Raw genomic sequence first — 21141 nt, forward strand, 5'->3', positions numbered from 1 at the left:
GAACAGTGGTCTTGCTAGTACTCTATGTTCCTTTACCAAGGCAGTTTGAATCATTCTTCTGTTTAGCATCCTCTTCCAGAATTGAGCAAGGTTTGCAACTCTACTTCTTTGTTTACTAGTACACGCTTCCTTCTATAAAATATATAGAACCTGAACGCCAGACTTATTAAAAAGACCCAATATTAATGCAGTTAAGTATTTAAATACTTTAATTGTATTTGGCAAATACGATTGTGTAAACATGCACAGGAATTACGTCACCCTGGCCAATCTCGGCACATCACATTACTCCCTTTTTTAAACTAACTATTAAGTTACACAGACATCTCAAAGATCAATTGTTAGCCACACAGTGCAAGGCAGTGGATTGCCTCATACTGAACAAAAAAAAAAATTAAAAAGACTGCATACAGTACTTTTTGCACTGCCCACACACCACTGCAACAATGTGAACCAGGCAGATGTGGAAATAAGGCATTTTGCCTCATCATGCAGTGGGACTGTGCTAGAATAGCTGCCCAAAGCCAGTCCCACCACATGTGGTGTGACTGTACCCTCAATGAAAAAAAAAAAATACTACCTTTCCCGGAGTTTTAGTACACAGAGCACTTCAAATAAACCAGATACTTATGAATAATTTTTTATCAATACATAACTATAGAACTTTTTTTTTTTTTTTTACTATCTGCCTGGAGTTGCTCAAACACAAAAGATATAGAAAATTGCCATAAACGCCTCATATTGAATAAAGACAGTAACACAGAGGAATGGAATAAATAAAAAAACACTTTATTTCAGATTTCTCTTACAGAATGAATTCTAATAACTAAGGATGTAAACTTGTCAGTATAGTAATTACTGAGTTACATCTCACCAAATCCCTTTACTCCTTGTTTTCCATACACGTGCTACTGTAATACATGTGCTCCTCAAGAAAATGCCCAGCCATGATTGGCACTGTAGGAAGTATGGCTCCTTTTATAAACAAGACATTTACTTATGTTGGCAATTAATGGTCAGGTATAAAATATATCAAATGGGCTTCTTCTCTACATAACTGCAATGGAATGAGGGGAAAAAAAAAAGGAAGTCATGTAATGTATTGTCACTACTTCCCAATCCCAGGAATTTCCTACACACTAGCAAGCAAGATGTGCTCACAGCCTAGAATTAAAATCTTGCTAGGTGCAAATATCTAACACCATCCCTGGTGTTTGGTAAACAAACTGAAAGAATCAAACATATTTTGACACAAAAAATAAATACACATTTGCTAAAATGAACACTTACACACAACAATATTTTACAGTGAATACTGTTCAGATCTTACAAGGCAGCATTACTCTCACGTGATACAAACCAAGCAGCCAAAAAGGCTGGAAAGGTGTCATTAAATAATTTAAAAGGGACTGCAGAATAGGAGGAAAAAAAAAAAAAAAAAATTAAAGCTACAAAAGATCCTTAAAGGGTAAAACTGATCTTGCAGCCAATGACTAGTATACCTTTATACCATACCTATGAGATTCGAAACTGCATGTACAAATAAAAATGATTTGCCATTTTTAAATAAATGTAGTGAAATTACAGGAGTAGATTTTAAATTTTATGCTTTAAGTGGATGTTGTAAACTAAAGTTACAAAAACGTATAAATCTCTAATGTGGATGCCAAATTATTTCTTATTCATTTAAAAAAAAAAAAAAAAAAAAAAAAAAGGGCACCTACCAGAAAACGATGCCTCGGTGATACCTAGTAAAGTTTACCTGCTTTAGTGTGAAATTATGGCAGAGACTCTTTCATTATCCTGATGTGTATGACCACAAAGGGTTATCACCTGTTCTCTACTGCAAGTAAATCACACTCACAAAGCAGAATGTTGACTGGAGTGGGGCACTTGGCAAACGCTTTCACTGGTTCTGGAAAGGCTACACATACTCAAAAGGGAGATCTGCTACATCACCTCTAAGCAATTTACCAAGTATATGATGCAATTTGAATTTAATTGTGGATACTTAAAATTTTTCAGTAGCTCATTTTGGTTGTACCTTTTTTAGTTGTTTTTTGTGTTTTTATTTAATTTTTTTTTTTTAACAATTCACTTAAAGTAAACCAGTCATAGAAGAAGATAAGCAGGCTGTCATTATTGATCTCTCTCTGCTGTCAGCTTGTTCTGACTTTCCAAACCTGGCAGTTTTTTTCCAGGTCAGTATCTCAACGTTTTGAACCTAGGGAGTACGCAAAACTCCTTACCTAATTTGTTCTAAGTCAATGACACAAAATAAAAGGAGCAAGAGGGGAACATGACAGCCAGACAAAAAACATTTTCTCAAGAGGAAATTGGCAATGGCTTGCTTCCTCCATGGTTTTTTTGAAACTGGTTTCTTTTAAATGCTAAAACTAGCCAAGGGCTGCAAGGAAAGTGCGAGATGGCTGCATAGAAAATCCATGCTTATGCAAAAAAATTGAACATTAGATGCGGGAGATAATATACATCTGAAATAGCAGAATGATTTTTAGACTGAACTGTTCTCAATATTTCACATATAAAACATCTAAAACAAATGAGTTAGGCTCTTGTTTGATGGATTATAACAAGATCCATTTAGTGTAGATGTAGTGTCATTTTTTTGCAGGCACAAACAAAAGAAAACGTTTAGCATCCACATTGGAGTTTTAACCAAGAAAAACCCTTAAAAATAATTTATCTGACTAAATTGTATTACTACAGCTACAAGGATACCAGTGTAAAGCTTTAAATTTTAAAATAGAGATATTGTGAAACTTCAAAACTGCATGTGTTGGCCTTTGGTTTTCTGTTACCTTATATTATTGTTGTTGTTAATATATTAAAAAACAGTGAAGCCGTTTTATTAACGTAGTATTGTTTGTGCAGTCACTATACATAGAACCAATCTACAGAAGTACTGTCTGGTTGAATGCACATTCTATACAAACTGGACCCACATATGCTACTCAGGTACTGTACAAGTAAAACCAGTGGAGGGCAAAAATACACTACTTTCGCTTGCTCTTTGTGTCTGTTGTTTGGAAGACACTGGAGGCCGACATGAGGTTCTCAATATACTGTCCAAGAACTTGGTTTTCTGACTTGAGCTTCAGGTTTTCTTCTTTAACAGCATCAACGCGAGCTGAGAGATCTGTATGTAGACAAAACATTACCAGTGTAACCTGTACCCCATGCAAAGCTATATCGAATAGTACAAGCTTACTTAAAATACATGCCTATTTTACATCTATAAAACACAATCTTTTATTTACCTACAATTTTAAACTTCAATGAGCTCTATTGTTTTCTAAAGGCATAACTAATCCAAACCCTAACTAGGTGGCATTTAGTTTGCTAAAGCACGGTCTATCAAAAATGACTGTTTTTTTTTTCTCTCCTTTAGAAAAACCAGAGTTAGACTGGTAGTAATACCAGGACTGCCCATGAGATACAGGCACCTCCTACAACAGGAACAGGAAACACATCACCAAATGCCCTTTAAAACTGATCAGTTCAGCAGAGGGACCTTTTTTTTAAACAAGAACCAAAAGGACAAAACCTGAGTAATACATATACAAACAGAAAACAACACAAGGGCGGGAATCCAGCTGTCCTGGAAGACTCCTGGAAATAGAGTTACTGGTAAGTCTAACTCCGGTTTTCCCAAACCGTCTTCCAGGATAGCCCAGGATGAGATGATTAGCAATAACTTACTAGATTAGGGAGGGTCACTAAAAACCCAAAGCCTTTTAATACTTTACCCTTGGGATTAGCATAAATATCATATACTGTATATGGTGATCCCAATTATATTAAAATTCTCAATAGGGAGAAAACTAAAGACGGAGACCTGGTTGCAAGTAAAACTAAGACATATCAGGAAATAGGAGCTCAAAGTTACACAGGATAAAAAAAAAACAAGAAAAAACAAAACAGCTTTAGTGAGGCCCTGGTCAACTAAGGACAGATGAATGCCCCTAAAGCCTGTGTGGCTAAAGAAACAGGGTACCGTAATTGAAGAACACTGTAGGTGGAGCCTTGACAGCAAAGGAAAAAGACCCCAACAGATTCTACATGGAATAACTAGATCTGAACTATGGTGGCGATATGAAAAACCCCACCCTTTATAGAATATAAGCACATAAGGATCCGCTACAAAAGCATACATCTAGTGACTTGCCACCACCTACATCCCTGTATATCAGTGTTTCTCAACTCCAGTCCTCATGGACCCCCAACAGGTCATGTTTTCAGGATTTCCATTATTTTGCACAGGTGATTTGATCAGTTTCACTGCCTTAGTAATTACCACAGCTGTTTCATCTGAGGGAAATCCTGAAAACATGACCTGTTGGGGGTCCATGAGGACTGGAGTTGAGAAACACTGCTGTATATGAATGTGACAAAGCCCAATGCCTTGAGACACACATTATCATTCAGAGAACCATGCTAATCTCTACTGTGCAAGAACAACAAGTTATGCACAAAATATGCTGCATGGAGACAACGCAGATACCCCAAAAAGGTACTGTGCACCAACTGCCACTTGAAAAGACTAGGCAGTAGGGTATTGATTTTAAAATACTAACACAACTACAGTACTTCAAGAATATTAGGGGATGCCAAAAATCCACTAGAACAAGCCTCCAAATGCACCCTGTTTCTGTGGGGGAGTATAGCGATGCATAACGTCATCAAGGTAACTGACAACCATAAATAGTAGAAACATAATCAGCTAGGAGTTAGGCTCAAGCTACTGTGACCTCAAAGTTGTGCGACTTTGCCAGACTTCCCGGCAACCTTATGCGACTTTCATGCCATGTGACCCCGCCTGGGTAATCTTCCTGTAATGTCAGATCCAAATCACATCAATATAGACGAGGATCTGACTTGGAGGAGACTTCAAAGTTTATAGGCACAAGTCTGATAGAAGTCGCCCCGAAGTAGTACAGAAACCCCCTCCAAAGTCGGAGCGAAAACAGTAGAGCTAAATAAAACCACTCCCACCAAACAGCATGGGACCGCACATGCCACCAGGGGCCTCACAAGCCGAATCCCAAGCTGTGGCAGTGCAAACAGAGCCAGGATACAAACTTGAAATGAAGTCTGTAATGACACAAATACAGAACATATCCCAGGCATGCACACTTGTTACCATGTAACTAGACAACCTGCGACATGTGTAAAGTAAGGTTATATCCCGTACCAATTTGTTGTAGCACAAGCACAGACAGCACATAAAGACAGCAATATAAGCCATCACACCATCTACACATGATGCCATGGAAGACGTAGAACATTGGGATACAAGGTAGACCCCACCCAAAATGCATAAGTACAGCGCATGACATGCAAAATGGACTTGAGGTTATAAATGTAAATTTGCTGCAACACTCCAGTAAAGTAAAGTACATGTAAAAAGATGCAGTGTTAATGGTTACACCATTACACTAGTGCTGCAGAGCAATCCCAGGACATGCTCTATATGTTCCAAATAGATTACACATACACTACAAGAAAGTCAAGTAGAAGTTTAAAAACTGTGGTCTAGGATGGATAACACCAAAACAGCACAAGAACCACACATGCCCTTTAGGTCCTAGTGTTAAAAACACACAAACTGGCTGCACAACTCTGCCAAACAAAATGTTACAAAGTCGCAGAAGACGTTATTTAAATCTGCAAAAGTAGGACTATCCTGACATATAGATAGAAAGTCATGACAGAGGTTAACACTGTGGTATGGGATGGACAACATCAGAAGTACATCAGTAAGACATGTCCTGACAAGGGCTTCAGGGGTCTCCAAACTATGGCCCTCTTCATTTGTTGAGGAACTGCAAGTCCCATGAGGCCTTGTAAGACTGACAGCCATAGGCAAGTCTCCCAGAGGCACAATGGGACTTGTAGTACTTCAACAGTTGGAGGGCCATAGCTTGGAGACCCCTGGATAGCGTAACAGGGTTCAACACCAGACCAAAACAAATTGCAGGGAGGCACGCTCGCACACCGAGCTGCATCGGGCACTTCCTGCACTGTGGTAAATAGAGGGAGCCCAACAGTGCCCTGTCACATTAAGTCCCAATCACCCAGGGGCCCCAAGTGACATTACAGGCTAGGTGAAAACCTAGGAGCAAAAACAAATGAAAATGGGTAGGTATAGCAACCTCCAGCTTACCCATGTGCTGCTGGTGCCAAGAGCGCCTGTATCCGCCTGAGCTATAGTCTGCATTGATGAATCCAAAATGCAGTATTAGCTCCTCCACCTTTAGCGTCTCGACAGCCTCTGCTGGAGGGAACTATTATTAAAAAGGCATCAGCCACCCTTACCAGTTCCCCTGCACCAAAAACAAAGCTTGGAACCAGAGTCTCTGGCACCTGGAAAGGACTTCACTGCGCCCGGATTAATGCCCCTGCATCATCTGGTCAAACAGTAACACAGTTAGGCCAAAAACCAATGCAGCTACCACATGCGTCCCCACCAAAGTGTCCTATAGTGAAGACAGTGCACGCACCCAGAAACCCAGACTGGAAACCCATGCTGCCCCTTGCTGGTCCCTGTCAATGTGGTGTGTGCCTTCCAGACAAGGCCTTCACCAGGCACAGAAGGAGAACGGGAACCAATCTACCACCTTCTAATAGTGAGGAGTGGTCCTGGAGGGCAATCTTGCAGTATATCCTACTAGCTGCTCCCAGTGGAGCAAGGTAGGTATAGTACTAGGTGGAAGAAAATGATAGTTAGAGATACAGAGGCATCCCTCACACAGGTTCCAAATGATGCATCTCCTCCGTGGGCTGTCCTGGAAGACGATTTGGGAAATATCATTTTCATCACGTTTTGCCTTTAAACATTGCAGATTTTCTCCAGCTTATTTGCAGCCATTTCCTGTGTACAAGCACTTCCTCCAATGGCATCTTCATGTCACTGCTGTGGGCTTCCTGATGGTGACAATAGCAGAACATGCCTGGGCACTGGGTGTCAAGACAGCTTTTAGTCTCTGAAGTATACTATATTGCCAAAAGCATTGGGACTCCCCTCCAAGTCAATGGATTTAGGTGTTCCAATCACCTCCATGGCCACAGGTGTATAAAATCAAGCACCTAGGCATGCAGACTGATTCTACAAACATCTGTGAAAGAATGGGTCGCTCTCAGGAGCTCAGTGACTTAAAGCGTGATACTGTGATAGGTTGCCACCTGTGCAATAAGTCCATCCGTGAAATTTCCTTGCTACTAAATATTCCACTGTCAACTGTTCGTGGTATTATAACAAAGTAGTATTATAAATGGAAGTAACTGGGAACAACAGCAACTCAGCCACAAAGTGGTAGGCAACATAAAATAGCAGAGCGGCGGTTGTAACAATCATGCACACAGGGAGAGGCGCGGTTCTCCATTTTGCTCCAAACTTCTGCATTTTGGTATTTCTCTTAAATTCCAAATCAGTCTTCCTCCTCCGATTTCCCCCCTCCCTCAGGAATGTGTTCAGCGTACCTTGCTAGTCCCTGCCTTTATACAATCCTTTTACCAAATAAGGCAATTGGGTTCTGTTGTAAGAGACACCCCGTTGATTTTGGGTAGGAAAGGGGCTGTTATGTATTGTGTGTAGACACAGAAGTGAGGACCTTCTGCGTTTTAACATCTAGTAGACAGAGAGAAAGGGGAATCTTGCTGTAACAACGAAACCGAGTGCGAGACCAGAAATCCCTTTTTAGCTCATCAGACTTGAAACTGCTTAACCCCAGGCATCTTTCGGCAAGTACTTATTTACTTAAAGAGTGTGTGAGTTTACAGCTTTTTTTTTTCTGTAAATATTTTTACTGCACCCTTTTGACCTTTTATAGCTCTTGAATGTGACTTACGAATCCCTGCCACTGATGAGCGCTACTATGAGTGTTTAACCCCCTGAATAACCTGTCCACGGAGATAGCAGTATACCGACGATTAACCAATCATCCTAGTGTATTGCTGAGTTTCCTCTTTCTCTGTACAAAAAGGAGGTGGTGGCAGTGTGAAGGGTTAATTGAGTAATTAACCTGACCCAGTAACAAACGCTCCCAGGCTGCGGGTACATTGATTGTGGTCCAATTAGCTGGAAAATCGGTGTGCAGGGTGCAGCTGGACATGGCATTGTTACGCACGTGACATTGCGGTTTTAGATTGGCTAGTCCTTCGGTCACGAGTTTGGTGAGAAGGTCTGGGGTCTGACGCTGTGCCCGTCGCAGGGGTCAGCGCATGTTAAAGCGCAGAAGTCGCCAACTGTCTGCAGAGTCAGTAGCTAAAGACCTCCAAACTTTGTGTACCCTTCAGAGCTTCATGGCATGGGTTTCCATGGCTGAGCAGCTGCATCCAAACCTTACATCACCAAGTGCAATGCAAAGCATCGGATGCAGTGGTGTAAAGTGTAAAGTTTGGTGGAAGGGGGATTATGGTGTGGGGTTGTTTTTCAGGGGTCGGGCTTGACCCCTTAGTTCCAGTGAAGGGAACTCTTAAGATGTCAACATACCAAGACATTTTGGACAATTTCATGCTCCCAACTTTGTGGGAACAGTTTGGGGATGGCTCCTTCCTGTTCCAACATGAATGCACACCAGTGCACAAAGCAAGGTCCATAAAGATATGGATGAGCGAGTTTGGGGTGGAGGAATGTGACTGGCCTGCACAGAGTCCTGACCTCAACCCAATAGAACACCTTTGGGATGAATTAGAGCGGAGACTGCGAGCCAGGCCTTCTCGTCCAACATCAGTGCCTGACCTCACAAATGCACTTCTGGAAGAATGGTCAAACATTCCCATAGACACACTCCTAAACCTTGTGGACAGCCTTCCCAGAAGAGTTGAAGCTGTTATAGCTGCAAAGGGTGGGCCAACTCAATATTGAATCCTACAGATTAAGACTGGGAGGCCAATCAAGTTCATGTGCGTGTAAAGGCAGGCATGCCAATACTTTTGGCAATATAGTGTATGTGTCAGAGGATGACAGCACAGGAGAGCAACTGATGGACAGGGATAGAGTGGGAGATATTTATTAAACATAAGCCTACAGGACACTTATACCCCCTTCCTGCCCAGGCCAATTTCCAGCTTTCAGCGCTGTTGCACTTTGAATGACAATTGCACAGTCATGCAACACTGTACCCATATGAAATTTTTATAATTTTTTTGTGACAGATAGAGCTTTATTTTGGTGGCATTTAGTCACCTCTGGGTTTATTTTTTCTTAAGCAAAAAAAAAAAAAAAAGTTTTAGTTTTTGTTATAAAATTTTGAAAATAAATGATTTTTCTCCTTCACTGATGTGCGCTAATGAGGCTGCAGTGATGGGCATGGATAGGCTGCACTGATGGGCATTGACGGGCATCTCTGATACATGGCACTGTTAGGCGGCACTGACTGGCAGCACTGACGAGTGACACTGAAAGGCAGCTCAGATGGGCACTGATATGTGGCATTGATGTGGCACTGGCACGAGGCACAGATAAGCACTGACACAAGGCACTGATGGACACTGACAGGTGGCACTGCTGGGGCTACACTGATCATCAGGGCACACTGATCATCAGTGCTCCAATGATCAGTGTACATGTCCCCTCCGCGGAAAGCCGATTACTGGCTCTCCTCTCGAGCTGTCAGCGTGACAGCTCGAGAGGAGAGAAATGCCGATAACCGGCATTTCCCTGTTTACATGTGATCAGCTGTGATTGGACACAGCTGATCACATGACCGAGCCAACATCTTCAGCTCTTTCCGTGATCCGCTGTATCCGAGGGACACAGCACACCGCCGATCGCAGCGCTGTGTGCTCCCTGAGCCGCGCATACGTGGTGAGAATGGGAGGATGTCATATGACGTCCTCCCAGAACGAGAGAACCACCTTCTGTCATATTACTATATGGCGGGCGGGAGGTGGTTAAAACTGAAGCACTCCGATTTGAACGCAGTTGTGCATGGTAGCCAATCAACTTCTAGCTTCAGTTTGTTTAACTAACCTTTGGCAATAAAACCTGGAAGCAGACTGGTTTCTAGGCAGTGTTGCACGCTCCAGTTTTAGTAAAATAACCCCCAGAGTATCATCCTATAAACAGGAAGATCCCTAACAAGACCTTTTATGTTCACCTTTTGGACAAAAATAAAAAAAAGGCATATTTTTTTGCAGAAAAAAAAAATGTGCATTTATTATTTTTGTCCAAATGAGCCAGTAAAGCATTGCACCAGCAATCAGTAGATCACTGAGGCCATGCAAGTCTCCCAGAATATCTGCTTGCCGTACGGGATGTACAAGCAAGCAGATATTCTGACCGGAAGCTTCAATGAACTACCACGGCTCTCCACAGAGCTGTTGTAGTTCACTGAAAACTACAAGCCGACAGCCGCTAAGGCTGCTGGGACTTGTAGGCACTCATTCACAGAACTCTGTGAATGAATGACGCGGCCGTGACATATAATACGGGGAAGCTTCTGCTGCTATGGCAACATGTTACACCCTAAAAACAGGTGGAACATGTAACATGTTCCAAAGAGGAAGGAAAAAAGGAAGGAAGACTGGCTGGCTATCTGTGCACTTAGATTTTAATCTCTCTTCTAATAGAAATTACTTGATGATCCTGCTGTTACTAGGGCTTCCTGCTTTCTGGTGGCAACACTCTGCAGGCTCATACTGTAGAACCTCTGCAGGGTTGCCGCCAAAGTATGCATACTCCTCATTCAGCTAAATAAGTAAGCCATGTATTACTATACATGACTTACTTCCTAAGTCATGCGATTGCTGTTATTGCAGCACAGTCTGGGTTAAAAACCATAGCACATCATATGTCACATGACATCGCTTTAGCCTTTACATTGAGGGAGAAGGGACTTAGGTGACCAATAACCTGATAGTCACTCTGACCAAGCTCCAGAGATCCTGTGTGGAGATGGGACAGTGGGGTTTATTTACTAAGGCTGGAGAGTGCAAAATCAGACTCACTTCTGCCTATAAACCAATCAGCTTCTAGGTGTTATTGCCAAAGCTTAATTGAACAAGCTGAGGTTAGAAGCGAATTGGTTTCTATGCAGCAGTTAGTCTGATTTTGCACTCTTCAGTTTTTAGTAAATGAACCCCAGTGTGACCATTGGGTTTTTGGTCACCTTTCTTACGAAGGCCCTTCTCTCCCGACTGCTTAGTTTGGCCGAGCGACCAGCTCTTGGAAGAGTCTTGATTGTGCCAAACATCTTCCATTTGAGAATTATGGAGGTCGCTGTGCTCCTGGGAACCTTTTTTTTGTAGCCTTCCACTGATCTGACTTACAATAATCCTGTCTCTGAGCTCTGCAGGCAGTTCCTTTTTTTCTGATAGAGTATCCATGGTCAGCTGTGAGGCCTTTTATAGAGAAATGTGTGCACCTTTCCAAATCACATCTAATCAATTTAATTTACCACAGGCAAGGTGTAGAAACATCTCAGCAATGATCAAGAGAAATAGGAGGCACCCGAGCTACAATTTCAAGTCTTGTTGCAAAGGGTCTGAATATTAATGGCAATGTGATATTTCAGTTTTTCCTTTCATAAAATTTGCAAACATTTTTAAAATTCTGTTTTCACTTTGTCATTAGGGAGGTACTGAATGCAGATTAATGAGAACAAAAAATGAATTTAAACAACTGTAGTACTGCATCAGGCTGCAACATAAAATTAAAGAAAGTGAAGGGGGTCTGAATACTTTCTGAATGCACTGTATGTGTGCGGTTGGGGAACACTCACTCAAAAGGTTTGCTTTTGCAGCCACAATAGATCATGTGACTAATCTGAGAACTATCATAAAAACACACTTTCAAATTACTGCAGACTTAAAGAAAAAAAAAAAATCTCAACATAATGTTTTGACAGCGTGTTATATCACTAGCCATGAGATCCATTTACGATAACAGTACAACAAGCTATACACAGCAGGCAAATACTGCGTTTAATGGAAAACAAAATCAATCATAAGCAGTACATTTCTGGCAGGAGATGAAAGCATAGTTGAATCCTTTTAAATGCAGTCAAGAATGTTATTTGACTTAACCCAAAATGAGTGAGCAACTCTAACTCCACCAATCAGATTTCATTATTGACTAATCTGACTGCAGAAAGACTTTCACTATTTTTACATTGTATCATAACATAAGCTTGTTTTTGTTATACTGAAACACACATCCACATAAAAAGAAAAAAAAAAAAAAAAAAAAAAAAAAAAAACGGACGTTAAGTAAATAACTTGAATAGAAACAGATGCAGAATGTTGTTACCTTCTAAAGTGTGCTGCAGTTCCAGGACCTGATTAATCAGTCGAGTCTTTTCTTCTAATTCGACTTGATTTTCTACTTCCAGAGCTATAAATAAATGAAAATAGGATTCAGATTAGAGTAAACAATATTTGTATGGGTGAAGTTACAAGCTGAACACGTGCGGTCTACACATATGGGGAAAAAATAACCCAAGCAAAATGAAGTCTGAAGGTCTGATGCTAAACACTCTTGTTAAATTCAGCTATATCTATAACCAAACTCACACTAGCAAGATGACTATAGTATGTTCTAATGTACAGGCAACAAATAGGTTGCTCATCTGTGGGCAGCTGCAAAAGCAGACTCTGCTGAACTGTTTCAAGTAGCAAAATAACTTAAAAAAAAAAAAAAAAAGGAAGAAGAATTAAAAAGCAAAAAATGTATAATTACTAAAAATAATTTATAAAATAAATATTTTATTGAGATATTCCTGGAATACATATAGGTGTACTTCCTCTGGTTCCTTGCAGTGCTTTGCTCCTCCCTAGACGACCAGAAAACCTGGCATTTCCAGGTATGGAGGAGCAAGTGACCTGCTCCCACATGACAGCGCCCAGGTCTAGCAGGTAACCACTGGGTCAAAGCACTATTAGATAAGCAGGGGAGTAACACCATTGCTCCCTCGGGTCACTAACACAGTGGTTCCTTTTTGGAAACATTGTTACCCAACTTGCGGTTTTACATTTGTGCATTTTATTTTTAATTACAAAAACACATTTCAAATGATCTAAAAACACACACACAGACTTAGTTGAAATCTTCCAGTGGGTAGATCTCCCTGCAATTCCTGTCTTAGAGGCCGAAGAGGAGAGGAGTGGAAATCTCTTAATGTGAGAAGAAAATTTCCCCCTTTGACAGCTATCACCATTGGGAGTGTTCTCACTTCATATTCCAGCAACAAATGTAAAACTTTGAATATTCTTTAAATTTTAGTCTCGGTGATAGTTTTCCCTAATTGTAAAAACACACAGCAATAGGGCTTGTTCACACCATGGTGCAGAGATGTCAGATTCTCTGCATGCGTGCAAGGGCCCAAAGAAATCAATTGTTTTCCATGTGCCCTGATTGCACCACAACACTAGTATTACGTGCTGGTTATTTCTGCGCAGGAATCTGCAACGTGTATAAAACCCTTTGCAGAGCACATGAAAACTGATGTAAACTGATGTCTCTGCAAGTGAAATCTGCGTGTCAGTTTCCATCAGTTTTTCTGCACGTATGGTGTGAACGAGGCCTTAAAAAACCAAACAGACACAGGTTCTAACCATTCTCAACTCTCTCTCTATTAAAAAATACAAGGCATACAAGGGTATTCATTTCTCATTGTTATAATACATACATTTACATTAATTGAAGAGAAGTTATCAAAACTGGAGCAGGCAGAATTTGAAGCAGCTATGCAAGGTAACCAATCAACTTCTATCCTCAATTTGTTCATTTAAAAACCTCCTATCCTATGAAGCAGCCATCTTGACCTCTGGCTCTACAGCAGTTAAGACACCAGCCGTTTGATGTCTTGACAGTTTGGTTGAGAACAGTTTTGGGAAACAGTTAAATCGGGTTTAGTTCGGCTTTAAGTTTTGAAAATGAAAGTTAGAAGCTGATCGGTTGTCATGCACAGCTGATCCAAAAATGCAATGATACATACCATCCATGTCAGAGTTCATCATCATTGAGGAGTTGTCTAGTGAACAAAACTCTAACTGCAAAGTACTAAAATCTGTAGAATAGGAAAAAAAAAAAAAAAAGTTCAGTTCACAAATACATCAGAATCTAGATGTCAAGCTAAAAAGGTACCATTTCATTAGTACTCAAAATATTCGACCTGGGAAAAGTGATATATCAGTCACCACAGTCTATTATATCACCGTGTGTATTTACAGATAAAACACACACCTGAAAAATTGCTGATTAATTTAACGGTTATACCTGAAGGTCATTTGTGGCAAAAAAAAAACAAAAAACAAAAACAATGGCATAGCTAGCATTTCCTTATGCCTTGTTGCCAGGATGCTCCAGCCATTGGATGCTTGCAGACAGCATCACAGTAGTGAGCGATCCCCTTTTTCAAAACCCCATGCATGTGAAGTGCCCCCCCCCACCATAGCAACAGCAGCTGAGATGCTCCTAATTCCATTACATAAGTGGAAACATCTGTGTACTTACCCATTTTCAATCCACTCTAGTCACATGATCCTGCAGCTCCCAAGTCAGCACTGCCTCCTCTCCTCTTCAGCAGCCGCTTACTGACACAGGGGAGCCAGAGCTGCGGGATCACATAACTGGACAGGAGTGGATTAAAAATAGGCAAGTACACACATCTTTTTTATACAGGTTAGGCAGGAGGATGGAACATTTTAAAGACTAGTTATAGTTAGGCCCATCTTCCAGTTAAAAACAAATGCGGATCCAGACCAGAGGAAAGACAAAATTCATCCAATAGAGTACTTCCTGGGGCAAAATAGGCCTTTCAGGTGGGATTGCACACTTTGCTGAAGTCGATTTCTTAGCTTTTAGGAGTGTAAGGATGGCTGAGCTCAGGAGATCCATTTTCCTTAGGACATGGGCTTCAACAGCCACTCTGTTAATGTCAGCAACCGAGAAGGATGGTTGACAAGACCCTATGGCAGAAGATCTGGTGGAACCTACAGAAAGTCCAACAGGAGTTTGATGAGGTCTGAGTACTAAGTCAAACTGATCCCGTAGAGTCAAAGGGCATTCTCTGCAAGAGCCCAAGGATCCCTGGTCCAGGTGAAAAAGTTGAAGACCTCTAGGTGAACAGACCATTCCTCTGGGGTCAGATGCTGAGGACCGGAAAAAATCTGCCTGCCAATTTGTCACACCTGGACCACAGACTAGGCTGGAATGTGGAGTTCCACCAAAGTGAAAACATCTACTTCTACTCGGTTTCAGCAATTAATTCCACCCCCCTTAATGCCTGACGTATGCAATTTTTGTGACAAAAAAAAAAATCCAGTGTAAACAGAAATTCCTGGGAGGATTCTTTATGATCAGATCAGCAAAAATGGACATTTTTTTCCCATGTGATGGTATCAGCTGGGATTCTTGGCAAATTTAAAAAACAAAACAAAAAACACACACCACAAACTACTAGAGGTCTTCTTTGGTGAGCAAAATATACAGGGACATGTACAGTATTCTGTATTTTAGAAGTGAAACCACACACATACACGTTGGACTGGATGGACCTGGGTCTTTTCCCAACATTATCATCTGCTATGCATCCAAAGAATACAAGGAATCTGAGCATACAAGGGGAAAGGAGGAACAAGGTTTTCTTGTAGGAGAGCCGCAGCTCTCATAGTTGAAGTACTGCAGTATAGTGAAAGCTACACTATCCAGCATGAATGAAAGTTGTAAATAAAGAAAGGGCAGCAAACATACAAGTGGCATACAGCTCATAAACTCCCCCCACAGAGTTAAAGAAAATTTTTTTGTGTGTTTAGTGCACTCAAATGACATTTCTGTCTAAAAGGAACTCCAGACAGATAACATACACATATGGAAACGGTTTTTACCTGCCAATGGACTTGCAAGCCTGTCACTTAAGCCAAGCACACAGTCAAAAACCAAATGTTCTATCGATCAAAAAATGAAAATGGCCCATACGATTGTCATAGTTTGTTTAATTTGTCTTAAAAAAAACACAACAGCATGTTAAATAAGGAACTTTCAATTGGGGCATGAAAAATTGCATGTCGCAGCTGGAACACGAATGAAGTGAAAAATTAACATGGCCGGTTTTAGTCCTGAGATTTACACAGCTCTGCTACATAGCACAGTCCTGTCTGGCAGGGCAAGAGACTTGATTTTTCGTCACCGCAGTTCAATGACATATACAGGTCTCTGGATGATCCTCACCCTGTAACAACCAACTGTCTCCTTCTGCTGCTTCTCCCTCCCCTAGTCTGAACTCTGCTGTACAAGGACCACATGAACCAGATACAAAGTCAAATAAATGTACTTGTATTGTTTGATTAAAGATTACATTTAAGGATGTGTTCCTGAATACGGAGCTTCAATATTTGTGTCTTTTAAAGCTGCATGGAGTTAATTTTTTTATGGTGTTCTTAGTACACACAAATATTAAATGTGCTATTCAAAAGCCAGTTAAAATGCTTTAGACTTATAATGAACTTCTATACTGTCATGTCTGTAATGTACATCTTCTCTGGGAGGAGGATGGGGGGGGGGGGGTATTTGAGCACAGTGCTTTGAAAAGTATTCATACCCCTTGAAGTTTTCCACATTTTGTCATGTTGCAACCAAAAACAAATGTAATTTATTGGGACTCAGGTAAACGACCATGTCTTGGTAGGTTTGCAGTTGTGCCATACTCTTCCCATTTTCGGATAATGGATTGAACAGTGCTTCGTGAAATGTTTAAAGCTTGGGATATTTTTTTATAACCTAACCTTGCTTTAAACTTCTCCACAACTTTATCCCTGACCTGTCTGTTGTGATCCTTGGCCTTCATGATGCTGTTTGTTCACTAATGGTCTCTAACAAACCTCTGAGGGCTTCACAGAACAGCTATATTTATACTGAGATTACATTACACACAGGTGGACTATTTACTAATTAGCTGACTTCTGAAGGCCATTGGTTCCACTAGATTTTAGTTAGGGGTATCAGAGTAAAGGGGGCTAAATACAAATGCACGCCACACTTTTCAGATATTTGTAAAAAGTGGAAGGAAAATGATAAATGGTTTCAACATTTCACAATTATGTACCACTTTGTGTTGATCTATGGCATAAAATCCTGGTAAAATACATTTACGTTTTTGGTTGTAACATGACAAAATATGGAAAAATTCAAGGAGGTATGAATACTTTTTCAAGGCACTGTAAGTGCACAGGCTTCCCGCATAAATACCATTTTGGACTGCCTTTCTGTTCTGTTTCTGCTATTTATACTGTATTCCCTTGAGCTTTCTTAATAATGAAACAATTGTCTTTAATTTAGCATTTCTTCTGGAATGCTGTTGGTAGCAGACAAACAAACTACAATCTGTGCTTTTAGAGAGTATTTGTTACCGGAAACCATTTAGCAGCTCCTCCAGCAGATACATTAACTACTAATGCCTATGCACTGGACTGCAGTCTGCTTTTCCACATCATAGCTTCACATCAGCCTAGACTGCTAGCCACTCCAGCAAGGACATTTTCACAATAAAAGTGTATCAATAGATGGATTTCTGCTAGTAGAATGGTGCTTTAGATGTGAAATTCACTAACCACTTCCCGACCACCCCATGCAGATATACTACTGCAGGGAGGCCGCTCTGCATTGGATCACCTATCTGGCAAGTAATCAGTGCTTCCAGGTGGGGCACGTGCCCGATGCCTCAGCTATGCTGCGTTGCATTACAGCACAAGCGGATTAGTGGGACAGAAACTGATCGCCGGGACCCGCTGATCGCCTTTCATGGAACAGAGCTCCGTGTTGGTAAACCCCTTTCCAGCCAGTGTCATTAGTACAGCAACAGGGTTTAGTATTAGCACAGATCACTGTATTAGTATCACTATTGAGGTTGGTGTCATTTAGCATACCTCCCAGCCAGCATCAGCTAGTGTTAGATTGCTCACCACACTATTACAGTCCCACAATAAGTCACTGATCTCCGCCATTACAAGTATAAAAAATAAAATGTCCAGTATATACAGTGCGCTGAAAAAGTATTCATAACCCTTGAAATTTTCCACATTTTGTCATGTTACAACCAAAAACCAAAATGTATTTTATTAGGATTTTATGTGAAAAACCAACACAAAGCGGAACATAATTGTGAAGTGGAAGGAAAATAATAAATGGTTTAACATTTTTTACAAATTAATACCTGAAACGTCTGGCGTGCATTTGTATTCAGCCCCCTTTACTCTGACACCCCTAACTAAAATCTAGTGGAACCTACTGCCTTCAGAAGTCACCTAATTAGTAAATAGAGTTCACCTGTGTGTAATTTAATCTCAGTACAAATACAGCTGTTCTGTGCAGCCCTCAGAGGTTTGTTAGAGAACATTAGTAAACAAACAGAATCATGAAGGGCAAGGAACACACCAGACAGGTCAGGGATAAAATTGTGGCGAAGTTTAAATATCCCAAGCGTTGAACATCTCAAGGAGCACTGTTCAATCCATCATCCTAAAATAGAAAGAGTATGGTACAACTGCAAATCTACCAAGACATGGCCATCCACGTAAACTGCCAGGCCGCGCAAGGAGAGAATTAATCAAAGAAGCAGCCAAGAGGCCCATGGTAACTCTGGAGGAGCTGCAGCGATCCACAGCTCAGGTGGGAGAGAATCTATCCACAGGATAACTATTAGTCGTGAACTGCACAAATCTGGCCTTTATGGAAGAGTGGCAAGAAGAAAGCCATTGTTGAAAGAAAGCCATAAGAAGACCCATTTGCAGTTTGAGAGAGACCATGTAGGGGGACACAGCAAATATGTGAATAAAGGTGCTCCGGTCAGATGAGACCAAAAACGCAGTTATTTACCTGTTAACTGTATTTCCAGGAATCTTCTAGGACAGCTCACTTGAGAGATAGGGCTCCTCCCAGGAAACACCCGCTCCACCTTCTTTTCCCCTTTATAGGCGTCCTCTCTCCCATTGGCCCCCAGTATAAGAATATGACCGAAGGCCTAGGAGAAAAACAAAGAAGAAAACCAGTAATAAAGATATCCCCCATAGGTTCGCAACATACCTGCACATAATCGTGTGATCAAACAGTAATCGGGGGGGAGTTACGCTGTCCTAGAAGATTCCTGGAAATACAGTTAACAGGTAAATAACTGCGTTTTCCCGAGTCATCTTCTAGGACAGCTCACTTGAGAGGAGTAGAATAGAAATACGTACATTAGGGCGGGCACCCTGCTTGTAGGACCTTCCTGCCAAATGCCTGGTCCTTGCTGCCGATCAGATCCAGCCTGTAATGTTTAGTGAAGGTGGCGAAACTGGACCACGTCGCGGCTCTGCAGATCTGTCCGGGGGAGGCCCCCCCTTTTTCCGCCCAGGAGGCCGCAGTGGCCCTTGTGGAGTGGGCTTTTAGGCCGGGGGGTGGTGACAGGCCTGCCGACTTGTAACCTTCCGAAACTGCCTCTCTGATCCATCTGGCGATGGTGCCCTTGGAGGCACCGTCCCCCTTCCTTGGTCCCTGGAATAGGACGAAAAGCCGGGACGAGCGTCTCCATGTCTTTGTGCGTTCGATGTACGTGATCAAACACCGTCTTACGTCTAACCTGCTACAGTCCTCCGCGCTGCCCGGATCGGCCTCCAGGGAAGGTATTACTATTTCCTGAGATCTATGGAAGTGTGACGCGACCTTAGGTAGGAAGGCCGCGTCCGTGCGGAGGATGATTCTATCCAATAAGATGGTGCAGTACGGCTCGATCACTGAAAGGGCATGCAACTCGCTGACCCTGCGGGCAGAAACTAGTGCCGTGAGGAGGATGGTTTTAAGAGTCAAAGATCTGAGCGAACATTCATCCAGCGGTTCGAAAGGCCCCCGCTGAAAGCTCTTCAGGACTGTGCCCAGGTCCCATGATGGAAGTTTTGGCAAGGACGGGGCACGGCGCCTGGAGATAGCCCTCAGGAATCTGATTACTAATGGGTCTGCCGCCAACCTCAGCTCGAGAAAGTTCGACAGAGCCGCTACCTGTACTTTGAGGGTATTGGCGGCCAGACTCTTATCCGCCCCGGCTTGAAGGAATTCAAGAACTGTATGCAAAATGGGCGTGCCCGGTGCTTCGTTTCTGACCTTCCAGGCGGAGAACTTCTTCCAGACCTTGTCGTACAAGGCGTTCGTCGACCTCTTCCGGCCATCCAAAAGGGTGGCGATCACTCTTGCCGAGAGCCCCTTTTCCGCTAGCCTGTCCCGCTCAGAAGCCACGCCGCTAAGGACAGCCTTTCTGGATGAGGATGCATCACCCTCCCTTGGTTGAGTAAATCGCGCGTGGGTGGTATCATCCAAGGGTCTGCTAAACTGAGCTCCTTCAACCGGGAGAACCAAGATCTCTTGGGCCAGAATGGCGCGATCAGAATAACTTTGGCTTGAGACACCCGGATCTTCTGAATAACCTTCGGCAGTAGTCTGAATGGAGGGAAGGCATAAAGGAGGTCTCCTTCCCACTGCTGGGCTAGCGCATCTATCCCCTCGCTTTTGGGGTCTTTCTGCAGGCAGAAGTACCTTTCCCGCTTTGTGTTCTGGCCGTTGGCAAATAGATCGATAGAGGGGGAGCCCCACCTGGCGCAAATCTGATCGAACGCTGACTGGCTGAGGCACCATTCTGTCTGGATGACCTCTCTTCGGCTCAGTTGATCCGCCAACTGGTTCAGGTCCCCTTTCAGATGTACTGCCGTGATGAACTCCAGGTTTTCCTCCGCCCAGCTCAGGAGGGATCCGGCCAACTCCATCAGCCTTGGGGACCTTGTGCCTCCCTGCCTGTTCAAATACGCCACTGCAGTGGTATTGTCGGAGAGAATCTGGACACCTCTCCCCCTTATCTTTTCCTGAAAGGTCGTAAGTGCCTTGAAAACTGCCAGCAGCTCCCTGTAATTTGACGACCTGCTGGAGTCTACTGCACTCCACGTGCCCTGGGCCAGGCCGTCTTCCATATGGGCGCCCCAACCAGTCATGCTTGCATCCGTGGTGATCCGCAGTGGGTTGGCCAGCCTCCAACTTCTTCCTCGTTCCAAGGTGAGGCTGCTTCCCCACCACCTTAGCGATTCCTTCACTTCGTGCGTGATGCGGATCCTGGAACTCAGACCTGCTCGGCTGCCGTCCCAGTGGGAAAGGGTGTGATT

General features: G+C 42.4%; 1 protein-coding gene across 1 annotated transcript in view; it reads right to left on the reverse strand.

The window, feature by feature from the left end:
• Positions 1–768: 768 nt before the first annotated feature.
• SCOC (short coiled-coil protein) overlaps positions 769–21141 on the reverse strand; it is a 47752-nt gene continuing 27379 nt past the window's right edge. The window contains exons 2-4 of the mRNA XM_089693892.1: positions 13959–14030; positions 12272–12355; positions 769–3157 (exon numbers count right to left, since the gene is read on the reverse strand). Coding sequence (XP_089550018.1) covers positions 3015–3157; positions 12272–12355; positions 13959–14030 — 299 coding nt within the window. The 3' untranslated portion in view covers positions 769–3014. The remainder of the gene's footprint in view (positions 3158–12271; positions 12356–13958; positions 14031–21141) is intronic.

This window comes from Staurois parvus, unplaced genomic scaffold (genome assembly GCF_062004578.1).
Source record: "Staurois parvus isolate SC_StPar_1 unplaced genomic scaffold, SC_StPar_1.0 ptg000639l, whole genome shotgun sequence".
NCBI lineage: Eukaryota > Metazoa > Chordata > Amphibia > Anura > Ranidae > Staurois > Staurois parvus.